General features: G+C 45.9%; 1 protein-coding gene across 10 annotated transcripts in view; it reads left to right on the plus strand.

Annotated features, from left to right (window-relative positions):
- Positions 1–19,108, plus strand: part of hivep3b (HIVEP zinc finger 3b) — a 39,468-nt gene that overhangs the window by 15,840 nt on the left and 4,520 nt on the right. For 3 of the 10 annotated variants that reach the window (XM_079692439.1, XM_079692438.1, XM_079692443.1), the window contains 5 exons: positions 3,724–3,769; positions 10,894–13,201; positions 13,447–13,730; positions 14,292–16,331; positions 17,050–17,195. In XM_079692439.1, coding sequence (XP_079548565.1) covers positions 11,221–13,201; positions 13,447–13,730; positions 14,292–16,331; positions 17,050–17,195 — 4,451 coding nt within the window. In that variant the 5' untranslated portion in view covers positions 3,724–3,769; positions 10,894–11,220. Of the gene's footprint in view, positions 1–19; positions 3,770–8,043; positions 8,337–9,901; positions 10,125–10,893; positions 13,202–13,446; positions 13,731–14,291; positions 16,332–17,049; positions 17,196–19,108 lie in introns of those variants that run through there. The other 7 variants (XM_079692436.1, XM_079692441.1, XM_079692440.1 and 4 more) reach the window with 5 other exon arrangements.

The raw sequence follows: 19,108 nt of genomic DNA on the forward strand, positions 1-19,108 counted from the left end.
CACCATAAAAGGCTGAGGTTGAGCTTTAACTTGTCTCCACTCCAATCACCTTAGCTGAAGATGTGTATCTGCCTTGAGCCCTTTCTTTTCAGTTGCTCCATGACTTGAGAGAGCAAACACAAAGCAGCCGACTGTGAACGACGGGCACAATAAGCTGCGTGGGAGATTTAGCGCTGTGATCTTGACATCCACGCATCACTGAATCTTGTGGGCGCACGGAGGACAGCTTTTGAAAATGTCAGTTCTCAGTTATATTTATCCACTCCCGGTCCACCTCCCCCCATGCTTTGTTACCCTTTTATTTCATTTGCACACCACTCGTGAAGGTTTTGATGTCTGTTGTCGGGCTGTCCCGATAGGCAGATGAGGTTCCTTTGACATTATCTGTTTCACTTCTCTTACAGTAACTCCCTACGAGGCCCCGAGTGTGTTTGTTCACTGCCTTCCCTTCTGTTTGCTTCATCACGTCAGAAGACCATCTTGCCTTTGAGGCAGTGAATCAGATCTAATGCTAAAGACTCAGAAAACACTTATACTGTATAAACCATAATAGTTGGGTTTACACTACTGTCGCAAATAGCTAATGATATATTATCTGCTCTATATATTATATCCCTATCAGGGACTTTACTCAGGGCCAGGCCTCTTTCCATAATCACTACCCACAGCAACCCTGGAGACATGATTTCCTGGTAGCCTTCCTCATAATATACATGAAGTTTACTCTGCCGCATATAAAGACAGTGGCGCTTATTAATGCCCCAGCACCATGGAAAAGATAATGAGTGTGTTGTGAGGCTGAAATTGAGAACTAAGTAAAGGGGAGAGAGTGGCTGCAATGAGGGAATTGGGAATGTGTTTCGGAGAAACAGAGAAAAGCAGAAGGGAGAGAGGCAGAGAAAACCCTAGAGAGGAAAAAGAGAGAGATGCTGAGTGAAACAGAGGGTGGTCAGTCTTTCAGTGTTTTACAGGATCAGATATCACATCTGCCGAGGATACTTATCGATTGGCATTAACAAAAGACTTGCATGCTCAACTCCATTAGCAGGCCAGCTGGTTCCAAGTCGCTCTCCACTAGCAGCACCATATCTGCCAGTGTTAGTTTGGGTAAAACTTGATGTACATTTTTTATATTTAAATATGCCTTATCCATCACAATTAAATGTGCTGAGAGTTTGAACCAGTTACTACATATGTTTGTACTGGCTCATTATTTGATCAGATATTTACTTATTTCCACCATCATTTTGTAAGTTATAAACAGATCCATCCAGGCAAAGTTCCTATTCAATCAAGCATGACTAAGAGTAAGGTTTTTGGAATCATCGGGATTGTATCTGCACCGGTTTCAAAAATATTTCTTCAGCTTTATCACATGAGTTGCCCAATGCTTACTTGATTATTAAATAACACACTCAGTCCCTTTCCACTGTGTGCTGGTGTCCTCCAGTCATCATGGTGTTTGCTCAAACTAAACGTTGTACCTTGAAGAAAGTGCCAAGGTTTATGTCAAACTTTGGGCGCTTTATGTCAAATAAGAGAAGTTTTATGTTTTCAAGTGGAGGGTGAGAATGAAGTGATGATACAGCTACATTTACCAGAGTAATGACTTGGATTTAGTGTCTTGCCATGCTTTCCCAGAAGACTCAGCCCACTTTGGGTTGATTAGGTCTGCTTCTTTCAAATAAATACAAACAAGAGAAGAAAGAATTAGCCACAGTGACTTCCATTAGGTGGGCTCCCGCTTTAAATGTGTTTTGTTTCTATCATAATACCACAGTCTTATGGACAGAGGGGATCAGTTTACTGCAAGACCACACGTCTGAAATAATCTGCCCTCAGAACAGAGACAACTTTCTCTGAATACTCCCATTTTACTGCACTTTACGGGGTGAAAGTCCAAAAATATGTCATCTGTATGGTTGCCTGTAAATGCCCAAACCACCCAATTGGTCTTAATTATAGTCTGCGGCTTCTCCAAAACAACATGAAGTTTATTATAAAGCATGATGTGTGCGTTTTAGGTGTTGCTTGCCTCTGCATTATATCGTATAGTTGGGTGTGTGTGTGTCAAGTATGTAAAATTGCCTCATCATGTGACCATACCACAGGGGAGCCCTTGTTTCCCTTTACCGTAAATAACAACGTCTTTGCATATTTTGAGCCTGACATGCCTGGGGCCATTGGAGCAGCACATTTGATCAGAGCATCACGAAACCTTGATTTGAACTCCTTTGTGATGGTTGCACTTCCCATTTTGATCACAACACAACATTATTATCTTCTCTGTTGTCGCTTGCAGGACTTTTCAACTCAATACGTCCCAGCTCTCTGTAGCTTCTAAGCAGATTGTGTGTCTGCAGCCCGGTCCCCGGCCTCGCTAATCGTTACGTCTGTGTAGAGCAACTTTCCTGTCAATCATCGCCACAGTGGCAGTGTTGTTCCCAGGCCCAACCTTCCCGTCAGAAGCCCTCAGTCTGAGGAACAGAGGACAAAGGGATGACGGATGGGCAAAGGTCCCTCGCAGGGAAGTACAGTATAGAAGGTGCGTACTGTAAAGGGTGACAATGAGCACATTCAGGCAGACACAATACAGAGCCTCGGAGCCTCTCTTAGAGAGAGAAGCCCAGCATCAGGCCAACGCAGTCCCCTACAGCAGTCAGCCAGCAGCAGGATGGAGCCAGGGGTAATCACCAAGTCCTGAACAACACTCCTATTGACTGGGAGCAAATCAAATAAGAGAGGGAATGCAGATCAGAAGAGAAAGGAAAGGTGCCATGTGAACAAACAAGGAGAAGGAATATAATCGATTAAGTAGAGAGGGAGAAAAACATATTTTCCTTTTCGACTGACCCATCATCTGGCCCCACATGCCACCACGTGTTGCCGGCCTGTGAGGATTCACGTTCCTTCTGATCAGCAGCCCAGCCATCCGCCCGCTCTGTGCGCCGGCTCGTCGCTGTGTGAGTGTGTTTATTTTCAAGCGTGTGACTCACACTTCCTGTGCTCTGCCAGTGAGGCAAAGCTCTATGGAACAGCAGGACCTCCGTTCATTCTCAATTCTCTCTTTCTCTTTCTCCCTCCTCTCTCTGTCGTGTTGCACGGCTGATAGGCCTAACCCGAGTTCTGCGTAATGCAGGGGCAGCACGGTGACTGGAACTGGAAGATTTAAGTAAATGGGACATGTTCACATAGGCAGATGGTTGTCACTGAGGAAGAAGCTGGCTGTGTTTTTTCTTAACCTGCATCCACAATAGGATAACTTTGCTGATTTGATGGTGATAATTGCGAGGAATCGCCCTCAGGGTTGTGTGTGACAGGGGAAAACCCAGAGTAAGACCTGTTTGTAATCCTATCCATCAGCTCTTGTCCTTAATCCGTAGGTGCATGTTTTTGGCAGTCGTACACTTCAGTTACGTGACAATTGATGCCATACTGTTGTTTCAGATAGGGTGGTAGGATTGTTTTGGAGATGCTACGGGAATATGAGTCACTTTTAGTTTCTTCTTGCTACCGCATCTTCTTCCTCTCCTTGCATTTGTACTGTGGAAACATTCATACACTGTCTTCTCCCTCTCCCTCTCTCTCCATCACTCTTTTTTTTGCCTCACCCCCAGCCTGTCTCTCCCTCCCTCTTTCTCTTTCTCTTTCTCTCTCGGCAACACACCCACTCAAACAGTCATATCCGCTCTCACTCTCTGGCTCTCCCTGCTTGTCTCACAGTGCCTGTGAAGCGTCTCTGAGGGGGAAGACCAGACTGCGCTGTCAGGTAATTTAAACTGTCTGTGTCTCTCTCTCTCTCCTTTTCTCTCTTTCTGCACGCCCCTCCCCCTCTCCTCACTCTTTCTCTCCCTGTCTTGCTCTCTGGTTAAAATCCATCTCTGTCTCCCTTTCTCTCCTTGGTCTTGTCCCCTCTCTCTTTCCCTACATATCATGACTTTACTTGTCAGCTATTTCAAGTGAGTTATTTAGTTATTGCAGCTGTTTCAAACAGGATCGTTTATTATTTCAAATGTGTTGTTTGAAACCTTAGTATTTTGTACAGCATGTACAGCATTGTGAATGTCAAAAACTCTGCTTAACGAAACCTTGCTCGTTTTAGTATGACAAAGGGAACTGAATTATATGCATATGATGATATAAGGATTTACATTTCTAGATGTATTTAAAGTTTGAAAGAGGAAAACAAGTTTTAATTCGAATCAGGATCATTTACCTGTAGTTGTCACTTTTTTCATGAATTTGGAAATGTGTTATTTATTCCTTATCTGAGTTGAGGGTCTTAAGATAGCTCTCTACTCAGAGGTAAAGCCCTCTGAGACCAATTTTGGACCATGTTACTAAAATTGACAAACTAAGTGACTAGAAAAAAGATGATATCCATCCATGAAGGTCCTGGCCTTAAAGAAATGATGGAAAACCTGGCAACCTGCAATTTAGTTAAAGTTGTGTGTTTTTACAGTTGATTATGTCACCAAAAAGGGCCAACTTTCCACTACCAGGGATATCATTAAAAAACTCTCAGCGGAATCTTGTCCTGGCGTTGAGGTGTGCATTACCCGGCTCTGCTGTGCCACTCATGTTTGATTCAAAGACTGGTATTGACCTGCAGTTCACTGGCTTCTGTTTAATCAAAGGGAACACTGCAACACTTGTCAACTGCCAGTCTTATCAAAGCCCTGTGAAATCCTTCCCTGTAACCTCTCGCTTCAGAGGTGCAGTTATCCCCATGCATCCCGCGCGGCGCTGAGGGAGAGTGAGTGAGAGCTCTGGTATGTGCTGTTTTTTCAGACGGCGTTCTCCTTAGCGAGCAGCTTCTCCTGACACCAGTGATATCCCTGGGTGTGTGTGAGCGTTGGCCTCTGAGGTTTGACGCTCTCTCCAGGTTTTGTTTTCCAGTCCTTTACCCCTAAACTAAACTGCGGTTCTGTGATTGGTTAGCAGGATTTATTTGATTGGCAGCCTGGTTTTTGGTGGTGTCCTATGATTTAACTTTCTGTTTACCTTATACTCAAGGAATGCTGGTGAGTACAGTAAAATATGTTGTATTGCTTCATTGCGGTTCCTTTCTTTGCAAACCTTACAGTATGTGTTAATCTGTTGTGAGGTCAGCAGCTCGTCACTATAAGAAATTAAGATGTCAAGGGTCATGTCAGCTTGTCAATGCACGCCAAGACAAAGCTTTTCCCCTCTTCACTTCCTGCTGCCAGTGTGCGTCTGTAGTCAGAAAGGATGCTGGGAGATAAATTTAGACCTCCAGCTCCCTCTCCATCTGCCGTTGCTCAGAGTAGGCTGGTTTCCATGGGAACCTGCACCAGGCTACCGCCAGTAGGAGTGAATGGGGAGAGAGAGGTGTGTGTGTGTGTGTGTGTGTGTGTGTGTGTGTGTGTGTGTGTGTGTGTGTGTGTGTGTGTGTGTGTGTGTGTGTGTGTGTGTGTGTGTGTGTGTGTGTGTGTGTGTGTGTGTGTGTGTGTGTGTGTGTGTGTGTGTGTGTGTGTGTGTGTGTGTGTGTGTGTGTGTGTGTGTGTGTGTGTGTGTGTGTGTGTGTGTGTGTGTGTGTGTGTGCGCGTGCATTTGGAGCGGTACGACAGCAGATTTTTTTAAAAGCACTTAAGAGGGTTTCTCTGTTCTCAGGGCACAAGGTAATGTAAGGTTGAGCCCATATTTTTCTCCACCATTACCAGCTGCATGAATGCGTCTGGGTATTGATGAGGAAATGAACACAAACTCTGCCTGGCTGTACTCTCCTGTGCATGATAATGACGTTTTACCTGTAAAACTGCTGCGCTACTTATCGAGCAGAATCTGATCCAAACTGTTTTTTTAATGGGATTTCTAGTTTGAGGAGTGGAACGGCTGGACTTAATAGACACAGCGGAGATGATGGAAGGTGTGTGTGTGTCTGTGTGTGTCTGTGTGTGTGTGTGTGTGTGTGTGTGTGTGTGTGTGTGTGTGTGTGTGTGTGTGTGTGTCCTACAGATACCCGCATCAGTGCCTGTTTCTGCTGACAAAGCACCTTTGCATCGACACACATTCCTCACTCATCCTCTTCTCTCCGTGGACCAGGTCTTTAATCACATTTTAGGCACAGACACCAGAAACTAGTTCACACAACAAATCCCGGCATATGAGACTGCTCTCTGAATTACATACAGAATAAGGAAACCAGAAGGGTGCGTTCACAGTTTGTCATTTTCTTACTCCGTCTAATATTAGCTTTGTGGTTTTCATCTGACATCTTCAATCAAAAGAACAGCAGCATTTAACATCCGCATCAGTGGCTTCCCGCTCTCACCTCAACCTAAAAATAGATCAGAGTGAAGACTGCTCATCGATAAGGTGAGAGAAATGTATATAACCTGTGTGCTTCACCACAAGTGTTAACATCCTCAACTGATTTATGTTGAGCCAATAGAGCATTAAAGTGTTGCACGTAATACGTAGTTGCCGTTGATGAAGTAATCTCTGTGGAATGAGGATGATGAGAAAGGAAAACCCCTCGTCAGACAGCAGGAGGATGAGTGTATGCAGGGTAGGTCACCTCAGGGCACGGCTTCTGATTGGCTGGTCTGACGTCTCGCAGCAGATTCAGGGCTGCTGTGTGTTCGTGATTATGGGGAGAGGAGTACTGTACACCGTATGTGCGCTGTGGGGTGCATGTGTGGCTTAATGTAGGCTAGACTCAGGCTTTCCTTCTTCCTGGCAAGTCCCTGACTCTGTGTTTCCCCTGCTCAGAGCTGGCAGTCTAGACTGCCATGAATAATGTAAGCTGTGCTCTCCCCAACCTTAAAAACCCTCTAATCGCCCTGTTTAAGGGCTGCATCAACATCTATGCCAAAGATCATTAAACTTACACTCTGATAACTGACTACATGAGCAAAGACATTTATTACAGCGGGGTTGAGGAGGACACTTGGTCTTGGTCCTTGTGCTTTCCCTCTTGCTCAATCCTTCTATTTTCTATTCGCACGTCATGCTTCCTGCTCTTCTTCTTCTACTACGTCACAACCAGCGATGTTCTCATCCAATTGTATCTCTAAAATGCAAGTGTAAAAGGATCAACTCTTGTCATTCAGGATCTGATATAAAAACTTAGCGAACTGTAGTGGTGGACATTAAGTAAATACATTTACTCAAGTACTACCAATACTTTTATATATTACCGACTTCAACATTAAAGTAGTCAACACATTCATTCTTCCAATAAATACTAATGCAATCCAACATATCATCTGAAACTTGTAGAGAATGAGTACTTTCGTTATATTTGTTTAGGACTTCTACTTAACAGTGTATTTATACACCATTACTGCTTCTACTTCAGTAAACGTCCTTCACCATTGGCGGGCTCCATTCCCTCTTTATCTAACCTCTCTGCAGACTCCAGAGAGTGATGTGTCTCTTAGGCTCAACAGCTCGAGTTAGAAAAGGGCTGCCATCACATACAAAAGTCTTCCTGTACATTTGAAAAGGTGGAAGATGAGCAAATGAAAACAGAGAAGTGAATTCTAATTGCTGTTGATTCAGTTTGTTGTGCTGCCTAATTGCTGTGTGTTGATGGTAAAAGTCTGTTGTAATCAAAGAAACACACACTCAACAGACTATCTGCCCTCAACAGATGTGGGGGAACGCGGAGACGGAGCCGAGAATCTGTCAAGTTGTTTCCAAGAGGAAGACTGATTCTCTTCCCTTTTTTTTTACCCTCCACTGTAAACTGGCTCTAATGAAGGCTGACTGTGAAGAGTGTTTTTTTTTTTCGAAATATTGTGAGAGCAAAAGTGTGGCTCATTAAAAAAACAAAAAACTGTCAGTGCTGCCTTGCCATCGCAGGCACCTTGAGCGGCAGTCTGCAGCCACTGGATCACTGATTCAGTCTTTTTCTATCTTCCCCACCTCTTCTCATGTCGTCCTGCACTCTTTCTTACCCATACTGTATCTGCATATCATATCATCTATACATTTTCTATCTTTTACCCCTCAGATTCTGCATTAGTTCTGTATCCGTACCGACCCTTTGTTATCCTCTCTCCTCTTTAATGTCAGAGGTGGTGCTCGCTGTCTGCACCATCACAGAGATCTACAGCTGTGAGGTGAACACACGCAGCGTCCTCCTTCAGTGAGCGCTGATCTGTAGAGTCTGAGGGGGGAGAAAATAGTGTCAACGTCTTGGGCGATGATTGATGCTCTGGATGAGCCTGTGCTGGGACTGTCAGCAGTTGGGCATGGCTGCTCAGTGAAAATGTTATGATTAGCCCCATCCATTCCCAGAATGTGTTTTGATTGGCCGCGATACAAGAATCTTGTGTCTGGAGCTGAAACGGAGCACAGGATTTCTAGTAAGTGGAGAATATTACAGAACATACATCTTGATAAAAGGGGAGATTTTGTCGCGCTCGCTAGTCTCTGTGATCAGCTATATTGGCACCTCATAAACACAGCTCTGTAGTAGTGTGTGAGTGGGAAATATTACACTACATCCGTCTTGATAAAAGTTTTTTGTTTTTTGTTCAGGCTTCATAACAAGCAGCCCTCATTAACACTGAACCCTGGTGCCTGTATACCAGCAGAGTGTGAGGGGCTGAGGCTGAAATGCAGTTGCTGTCAAATCTCTTTATCCACTAGAAAACAGCTCCCCCTCCGTTTACCCCCTTTGGCCTAAGTGCCAGATCAGATAAGGATAGGCCATATTTACAACATTTGTTTTGACTCCTTGCCTTGACACTGTGCTCTTCTCTGACTCCTGCAGACTGGGCCAGTCATGGGTTGGATATGAATCTGATATGTCTCTTTTAGAGTCAAAGTCTCAATTTAAAGGGAATTTGAAGGAAGTGGGTGTACAGTATGTGGAAATACACATATGCCTGTGAGCTGAGATCACCATGCCAGTAACAGAACATCTTCATTCCACATTTGTAAATAGATTTACAGCAGCTGTGCCTCTGTCTCCTGAATCACTGCACACTATCCGCTTATTAAGAGTTGAAGCCAGGACAGATGAGAAGCAATAACATGTTGATGATGCAATTACCTTGATAATGTGCTCATTACAACACTGACCTCGCTCAACACTACGCCTGAAATGTAACCCGATTTGTCATAGTATGATATGTAGGGGCAATTCTTAATAAGGGAGTTTGATAGGACACTAATGATTTTGGCCTCCTGCCCTGCCAACATAACTCTTTTTCAGACTGCATGGCAGGCTTTTTAGCAGCCTTTAGATGTCAAGGAGCTTGAATAATCATTACAATAAAATAAAGTAAAAACAATAAGTGTGGCTTGATATTGAGTAAGAAAAAGGTTTATAACGCTGTGAGAATGGGTCTGCGGAGAGCATTTCTCCGCGATACCAACTCGTCTATTACCAGCGTTTAGGGAGCTCTATGCAAGTCAAAGGGGTCTCCCTGTAGTAGACGAGATAGTGACGCCAAGGGATCCTGGTGTGTGAGGTGCTGCACGGATTGGTCCATTTGGGCCAATCCGGTCATTTGTTGTTGATTTGGGTGTTCACACGTCACAGAACCCAGGAAGAAAACAATGGAAAAAGATAAATCTCCAACGACGCGTTCTGGGGCAGCATAGACAGCAGTGGCGTTTTCTCCTGGAGGCCAAGGGAAGCCAGGCTTCCCCTGTTTTTTCGGATTGTAGTTATAATTTTAATAAATAAATGAAAACACTTCGTTTAGTTTCAGAAATTCTTTGTTGTGTGTTGCTGCCGGCCCGTCTCTCCCCCATTCTCATTGAGTATTTTACAAAGAGTGAAACAGCGCCCCTCTAGATGTTATAGTGAAACAGTAGATTGCACTCTCTGTTGCGAGAGGAGGCCAGCCTAAATTTGCTTCCCTTGGTGAAAAAAAATGGAGGGATTGACCAATCAGATGAGGCTCACGTCATGCCCCTGCCAACCTGTGATTGGTCAGGGCCATGCCAAGGGAAGCCAGAGGCGGCTGGCTTCCCTTGCCTCACAATCCAATCAAATCACATCAACTTAGTGGTGCAGTGACGCGTCCCAAAAAGCGGAAGTAAGCTGCGCTCGGTTTCCCTCGACAAAATAGCAATGGGATTTCTCCATAGGATTTTGGAAAATAGCTCGAAAAGATGTCAGTGGAAAACGAACCTGTTAGGTAAATGCACGTTTTGTTCAGTCGGATAATATCCACATGTCTACCCTACTTTTATAATTTTCGAATCATAAATCTAATATAGAAAAAATAGCGTCACTGCACCACTCTCACCGCCGTTAGAAAGTAGCAAGCAATTATGGAGGGTGGAGATTCGGAGTATTTAATCAAAAATAATTGTACTAAACTTCCGCTGCAGCAGCAACAACAAATACAATCTGATGACAGGCCAATGCCCAAACTGGAGCTGTGTACAGCGAGGAACAAAGGAGCGAAACGGACGTAAAACGTTAAAAGTCTCCTGATTTAGTTTGTGAATGAATGCTTATTAGAGTTTCGGCTGGAGAGTGCGTGCGGACCTGTCGGTCAGATAACAGGCGTGTGTAAGTCCTGCATCTGTATGATACAAATGTGTGTAAAATGATACCGGGCGCTGTAATCACTCATCTGGTTACGGTTACGTTATTACATTGACCACCCCCCCACCCCAAAAGAAAGGACGTATTATTTGCTCCCCCTAATTTTTTATCCACGTCACGCTACTGATAGACAGGTATTTTCTGTGTTAGAGTTTTACTCGCTACAGGGTGTACTTTGAGGGTTTTTGACTCTGCAGACCGTTTACACACAAGGGGACGGGTAATAACCGGAAAAGCATGACATGGGACCTTTCAATTTTTTTCGTCTAAGAAAAACGTTTTATTCCTGTTTTTTTTTTTGTAAAGTGAATCTTTTTTTAAGAATCTAAAGATTTGTCTGTGTTTCTTTTCAGAAGCGAACACTCGTGACAACCAACAAAGGAGAAGCAGAGAAGACCTTGGGAGGGCTGTTAGAATGGCTGAGGCTGGACAGAAGCAGAGCTGCGTTGTACAGAGACATGATCCATGTTTACCTGCAGCCGTGCAGCTCCAGGGCATCTTTTAATGATGCCTCATTTGGTCCTCTTGAATAACTCTTGGCCCACACTCAAAAAGGCCCTCCATTGTGATTTACAGTCGTCGATGTTCCCCTGCCTCTGACCTCTCAGCTGCCATGCGGTTTGCCCCATGAGGCTCTGAGAGCCCCTCTGTGTGTGTCTGTGAGGCCTCCTCCCCACTCTATGGAGGCTGAGCCCAGCCGTCCGGCTGATGGGGAGCGCTCGGGAAGTCAGGAGCAGCAAGAGACTGCTGAATCCTCTCTAGGATCTGTCCCACCTCAGCAGCCCCAGCAGCCTCCTACCCCTCGCCCTTCACACAGAGCTTTGGGCCGCCTGCAAAATCGCCAACCCAAACGCTCCGACCTTCTGCTTCGGTTACAGCAGCAGCAAGCGGTAACATGGCAGAATTCGGACAGCGCAGGTCCCTCAGGAGGCAGCTTCTGCTCTCCAGCTTCCTCATCAAGCTCATCCCTCCTGTCTACTTCCTCCAACCCGGGTGAGCATGTTCATGGGGTCCCATCTCAGTCCAGCCAAGACAACCCAGAAGGAGTAAGCTCACCCAGAAAAGGGGAAAAGAAACCCCAAAAACCAGGGAAATATGTGTGTACTTATTGCGGCCGTCCATGTGCCAAGCCAAGCGTTCTTCAGAAACACATTCGCTCCCATACGGGGGAAAGACCCTACCCTTGTGCCCCCTGTGGCTTTTCATTCAAGACCAAGAGCAACCTGTACAAGCACCGCAAGTCCCATGCCCATCGCATTAAAGCGGGGCTATCGTCCAGTCGTGATGAGCCCAGTTTGAGCGGACCAGAGGGCAGTGGCGTTGGAGAAGACCCTGAGGAACACACAGAAGGAGAAAGCACTGAGTCTGAAGAAGAGACGGGCCAACATAGGAAGTCCTCCTCAAAGGTAATGTTGGGCCAGCAGAGAAAAGGTGGTAAGGAGCCGCTGGGAGGCTCAGAGGAGAGCCAGAGGCTTGAAGACTCTCAGGCTGTCAAGCAAAGGCTGGCACTGAGGCTTAGTGAAAGGAAACGTGGCCCGAAGACTTCTTCAGATGACCGCCTTTCATCCCTCTCCACCTCATCTTCCTCTCTGGGCCCAGGCAGCAAGGGCAGCACAGAGTCTGGCTACTTCTCCGGGTCAGGCAGCACGGACCTGTCCCAAGTTAGCCCTCCCAGTACCAGTGCCAAAACCTACGCAGAAATTATTCTAGGTAAATATGGAAGGCTGGGAGGGCAGCAGCGCAGTCCCCATCAGCAGCAGCCTCATACTTCACTTTCTTCATCCTCTGGAAGGGAGGAGAAGAGCCTTACTTTCGCTGTACCCAAAACCCAAGTAATAGAACACATTACTAAACTCATCACTATCAATGAAGCGGTAGTGGACACCCGTGAGATTGACAGTGTGAAGCCCAGACGTTCCTCTCTGTCCAGGAAGAGCAGCATGGAATCGCCCAAATGTACCACCCCTAAAGATCCCTACGCATTTGATCCCAAAGGTGAAGCCCCTGGCCCCAGTGGTTTGAAGCACCTTCAACATCCTGAGGCAGATCCAACGGGAACCCAGGAGCTGTCAGGGGCGCCTCTGCTAAGAAGCCACTCAATGCCATCCTCTACCAGCCAAGGAGAGCCCCCCCGCTGCAGCACCATGTCTCCCGGAGGTTACCGTCTCTGCCAGTCCTTCGATGAGCAGCAAGCAGTGGTAGCAGAGATAAGGGTTGGCCATGTCCAGCGTATGCTGAGGCGCCAGCCTGCCATAGAAGTTCCCCTGGGAGCTGAGCTCATGCTGGAAGACTCTGACCCCACTTCTTCCTCCTCCGCCAGGCAGCAACAACAACAGCTAAAGGGTCAGAGCCTGTTGGACTGTGAAGCATGCGGGGCCCACTTCCAACACAGTGAAAGCTACGAGGCCCACAGAGACATGTGCCCAAGACAGCAAACCCTGGAACAAGAGAGCAGGGAGACAAGTAGAACAAGCAGGGAGGATCGTCCCCAGATGATGATGCACTTTAAGTTCCGAGCCCTGGCCATGGCGGTGAGGAAGAGGAGGAAAGAGGAAAGTCTAGAGGAGGACCCTCCCAGCCCTGGATCCGTAGCCACTTCAGGAAACTCTGCAGGCCTGAACCCTGTGCCAAGCAGACCAGAGCACAGCCAGGCCCTCTCAGGTTTGTTTATGTTTCCCTGCAGATCAAATTATAACGACATTATCCTTTGTTAGCAACACTCCTGTTCTATCATTCATTTGTATGCTCTTTAAAATCTTAGAAATGTGAATGGCCAAACAATTATTTCAAAAATGCTAATATACATGATTAAAGTCGAAGAACTACTGTGGGAAATGACACTACACTATAGACAATTGCTTGTATACCAATATAAAGGAATGGTTGTTTCTTTGGTTTGTTTCTAGGTTTTCAGATTGAGCCAAAACAACAGCCGCAGCAGGACAGGAAGGGTGTGTCTGTCATCCAACACACAAGCTCTTTTGAGAAGCAGGAGAGCATGTCCACGGAGAGTCAGAAACCAGACCTCAGAGAAAGTCAGCAAACACCACAACCAGAGCCAAAACCATCACCCTCGACATCTCGCCTGATCCGCCAGCGCAACATCCAGGTGCCAGAGATCTTTGTTACCGTGGAGCCCGATACTGATATGCCATCTGTGTCGCCGCCAGCAACGGCATCCACATCCAAGGTATAGGATTACACAAGGCTACATCTGTTTGCACATTTTACACAGTTTCACTGCATTACCTTTGTTTTGTCCCTCCCTTCAAATAAAGGTGAAACATTTATGGATTAAAAAGGGAAATTGGTATTTTGTTTCTTTGTCTAAGTTGCAAATGGGGACAACGTTTTGGGTAGTCCAGTATTGAGCGACAGAGCTGCAGCTGTCATTTACAAAGATGGGCTTCCTTGTGATTCCACACCGTCAATGCATGTACAGTAAAAGTGATTGTTTTTGCCATTGATTTTGTACAGATTGTCGGCATTAAAATATCACTGTTAATGAAAAGACTCCAAATGTAATCAGTGGACATATGAAACATTTGTAGTGTGTACAGCGTCTGCCGGCTTAAACACTCGCTCAATACTGGACCAACTTCTAAAATGTAGTTACTTCGACCAAAAGCATGGGAAAAACAATCAATAGTAGAGTAAAGTTACCCTCTATGGTTGTATTTAGCAGGTGAGCAGTCAATATCCCTTCATCTTACATGTAATGTTGGATTAGTAAACTATGTATCTGTCATAGGAGATGGAGAGAGTGGAGGAGTTCCAGTGGCCTCAGCGTAGCGAGTCCCTGGCCCAGCTCCCTCCAGAGAAGCTGCCACCAAAGAAGAAGAGACTCCGCCTGGCAGAAGCAGCACAGTCCTCCGGGGAGTCTAGCTTTGAGTCTGTGCCTCGCAGCCCCAGTCAAGAGAGCAACATCTCCCACACTTCAAGCCCTTCTTTTGAGGACACATCACGATCCGAGCCCGCCGCCTGGGCCTCCTGCAGCCAAAGCTCCCAGATGTTGATGGTGCCATCCACTTCCTACCAACACCACCAAAGCCACAAGGAAATGAGACGCTCGGCCTCAGAGCAGACCCCAACCAGTCCCCAACAAACAGAGCAGATCTCCGAGGGCAGAAGTAAATCCTTTGATTATGGGTCGCTGTCCCATCAGCAGCCTGCCTCCTCCTCCTGGAAAGAAAGGAGAAAGTGTCTCCTTGTAAAGCATGCCACCTTAGGGGAACCTGAGCAGGAGGAGGGGGCCAGCACCAATCAGCTGTCCAGAACGGAGAGTCCAAAGCCTGGGCCTTCCCGCTCCATCCATCCTTCTCTTTACTCAACAAAGGCAAGCTCCCGGTTCAGCTTGGACGCCACGGGGAAATCCCTGCAGCTGCTACAGCCACACATCTTTCCACCCTCTCATGATGTGCTCTCTCTGCAACAGGCATTTCCCCAACGGTCGCTATCCCAGCTACTCCCCGTCAACACAGCCGTCTCTGAAGTACTCTCCACCCAAATCATCCATAGAGCCTTCTTACATTCCCACACAGCCCCTCCATCTATACAGATGCACCCAGCGCACATCCACATGGCAGAACAGTTGGGTATACCTTTCCATCAGCTTCCTGCTATTGTTCCTCTTCAGTTCTCTTCCAGGACTAGAGAGAACCAGGCTGTGTACTTGCCTTTTCCTCCAAGACTTACTGCTCGTGTTGCTTCCCCTCTCAGTACAGAGAGCGGGCCCTCCACCTCTTCCATATCTTCTGCCTTTACACATCAATCCCTTGTAAGAATCTCTTACCACCACCCACGGCCGATCATCGCCACATGCCTGGCTCAGCTTACACCAGTAGTGTCACTTGTGGTGCCAGTGCGCCTCCAGACACATATACCTACCTACGCCAGTGCCATGTATACCACTTTGTCCCAGATTCTTGCCTCGTCATACTCACAGGAACCCATTTCTTGCACAGCTATGGTAATCATGGGCCAGGTGGAGCGGGACAAGCTGCAAAGGTCCTACTTGAAGGTCCCTTCACCAGACATCAAGAGTCTTCTTCCTCTGTCTCTGCCCACCGAGCTGGCCTCAGGATCTCTGGAGGGGTATGGGCCACTGGGGGCAGGAGGGAGTAAACGCATGCTCTCTCCTGCAGCCAGTCTGGAGCTCAGCACAGAGGCCCAGCGTCACCAGAAAAGGGTAAAAGAGGGGGAGGAAGGGGATCAACATAAGGCAGGAGAGGAAGAGGATGAGAGGCGGGAGGAGGAAGACGTAGAACAGAAGGTTCTACATCAGGAAGAAGAAAGTAAGACACCTGGGAGAAAACTGGAAGAGGAGGAGAAGAAACAGCCGGAGAGATTAGAGGGAGAATCTGTGAAAGTCGAGGGGGAGTCAGAGCAACTACCAGGGACACATCATTGGGAGGGAAAGAAGGAGGAGGATAAGGATGCTGAAAAGACAACCAAAAAAAAGGAGGGGGTGCCAGATTTGGATAAAGGGGTTGTTACACCGCCTGCCCCTTCATATCCCAGCCTCAACACCTCCGCCTCAGTCAACTGGTGCTACCTGAACTATGTCAAACCCAACCCGTCCACCCTGACGGACCCCCGTAGCTCCGTCTATTCTACTTGGAGTGTCAGTGCGCACAACCCAAACCTGCCGGGCCTCAGCACTAAGGTGGCCATGTCTCTGCTATGCTCCAAACAGAAGCACAGCTCCGAGACGTACACCATGGCCACGGCCCCCACCCCGGCCAAAGGCAGGTTGGCCCCTGCCAGTAGCAGGACCCCACGTGTGTCCGAGGTAAACGTGATCACAATTTACACCACTTTATTTATGAGTTATTGTAGACCACTCTGTTTAAAGGTCCCCTATTGTACTGTTTTTCATCAATATATTACAGGTCTCAGATAAATATAAAACATGTCTGTGAAGTGGCTCGAAAATATTGTAGCATCCCATAAACCCCTCTGTTTCAAAAGTGCTGATTCTCTGTCTGTTACTTTAGATGAAAAAAAGTACCACTCCCCACGCCCCTCTGCAAGATATTTGGTTAAAAAAACACAGTGGTGCTCTAGGAGGATATTCAGGTGATACGGGGGGGGGGGGGGAACACTGTTACCTTGGTTGGTGATTGGCTAATGGTTACACAAGCCAAAAAATCGTTATGACATCATAAAGTGGCCAAAATCTGATCAGCTCATTTTCAGACCGGTTTTTATATAAATGGATCAGGACAAAAAGTGAGCAAATCTTTTTTCCTGAAACTTTCAGAATCTCTTTCCACAGAGGGGACACATGTTTATGTATGAAAGACATGGAAAAGTGGATTTTGCATAATAGGTGACCTTTAAGAGACCTTAAACTTCCTTAACTACTCACTCTTTAAATATCTATTAAAAGGTGTACTTCACAATTTCACTCAATAATGTCTACCTTCATGGGAACTCTTTTAACAATAAAAAATGTTACATTTTATTTTAAGTTGTTTTGAATTTTTCTATGTGTGTCTTGAGTGTAGGTACATGCCACCCCACCTAGCACCCTCACCAAAGTAAAGGATGAGGAGCCGAACGACAAGGAAGAGCCTAAAGAGATGAGGGAGGAGGAAGAACCCTCCACCTCCAAACAGAGCGAGCCGCCTCGTGTTCGCATCTTTGAAGGCGGGTAAGAACATCTTTTAATTCAATATTTGCAAATAATTGCGGTGCCTCATTACACAAGTAATCGGTTTTTCTGTCGCAAACCAACGCCTGATGACGGAATGAAAACAAGTAGGGAGAGCTGAGAGTATCTTTTTAACAGATTGGATGCACTGAAACCCGCAGGGACTTCATTTGTACCTGCAGCCAAGCTTTTTCCTCTTACCATGTTATGTCATGAAAGCCTGTGTTTTAGAAATGTTAATTCGGAAAGGTGTGTGTGTGTGTGTGTGTGTGTGTGTGTGTGTGTGTGTGTGTGTGTGTGTGTGTGTGTGTGTGTGTGTGTGTGTGTGTGTGTGTGTGTGTGTGTGTGTGTGTGTGTGTGTGTGTGTGTGTGTGTGTGTGTGTGTGTGTGTGTGTGTGTGTGTGTGTGTGTGTGTGTGTGTGTGTGTGTGTGTGTGTGTGTGTGTGTGTGTGTGTGTGTGTGTGTGTGTGTGTGTGTGTGTGTGTGTGTGTGTGTGATAAGTTACTAGGAAGACACAACGCAACAGTTTGAAGCAATCTGCAAGCAATTAGTATCAGTCATGATTGGCATTTTTGTATAACATGCGCATGTGTTTTTCTACAGACCTGTACGCTTTTTTACACTTTTCTACATTCATGTATAGATTAGATTTGGGATTATATTCAATTTGTTTGTCATTGCACAGAATACAATTACTTATACACATATTTGTGCTGACTGTCCAGAACATCCTCTGTACCAGTTCTAACGTGTTTAGTGTTTCCCAGCTCTGTTTACATTGAAGCAAATAGCAGAAAATAGATGGAATACAGAGATTAAATGATGGATTGGAAATAAAATGCCAATTAAGAAACTCACGAGAAAACTGTTTGTAGTTTGATAGGAACAGATTTAGTTTTAAAGAGCTATCGCGTAAGGGATTTTTAGGGATGTTTTTTGCTATGTGCTGCTTGTACATTTAAGGCCTGTATTTTTTGTTAATGTGCGGAAAGATTGAGTGTGAAGGAGTTGTCTGCCTTACAGTAGATAAGGCGCTAATTACCAGTCTTTATCATTTGCAGCAACGCATTACACACATGCAGGGAGTGCATTTTCATCCATAAACAGCCTACAGCTTCCTCACGTCCTCTGTTTCCATCACACCAACCCTCCTCCTTCTGTTCATGCTGCCTGTGTCAGTCTGGCAGCTCTTGCACTTTTACTTACCTATGTAATGTTTTCTCTTTATTCCTTTCCAAGCTCCTCTGTGTCCTCTACTGTTTTCTCTGTGCATGCAAATAAGCACAGCTCCTCTGAATGTTGTGTACCCTGACTCTGTTAGCACTCATTATCCCTATCTCCCTTTTGACGACCCTTTGAAATCATGACTACGTGCCACTCATTTTATCCTGGAGATCCAGAAACACTTTCTTATCTGTGAATATGCATCGTACAGCTTTGTTTATGTTCCAGTGACTTCCCCAATCTTATCCCGATCCCATTTCAAAGATCCCTTTAAAAAGAGGGGAGCAGGGGTCTCTAGAGTTTATTATTATCACAAAGCTAAAGAACAAGTTACAGAGCTAACAGATATTGGATCAAGGCAGCTTTCTCCTTATGTCTTAGCAATTAAGCAAGCAATCGGCTCATTCCTGGCGGCAGCAGAAGTCCGTGGAACGTCAGCTTTAATCCCTCTTTAGTGAGCACAAGCTGAACTCTAGATTCTGTTCTAACGTGCAGATTGATTTGCATGGTGTAAGTGGTTAACACGGCAGATTTGTCATGACACTTTTAACCACAGTGGTGAAACAGACACAGAGGGCTTACAGTAAGTGTCAAAAGGATTGGTTATATCTACCTGCAGTGTTTCCTTTTTCTGTTATTCAGAAATTCAGTGGCGCTATCAACCAATCACATCCTGGTTGAAAGCGCTA

This window comes from Notothenia rossii (genome assembly GCF_949606895.1).
Source record: "Notothenia rossii genome assembly, chromosome: 7".
NCBI classification, from domain to species: Eukaryota; Metazoa; Chordata; class Actinopteri; order Perciformes; family Nototheniidae; genus Notothenia; species Notothenia rossii.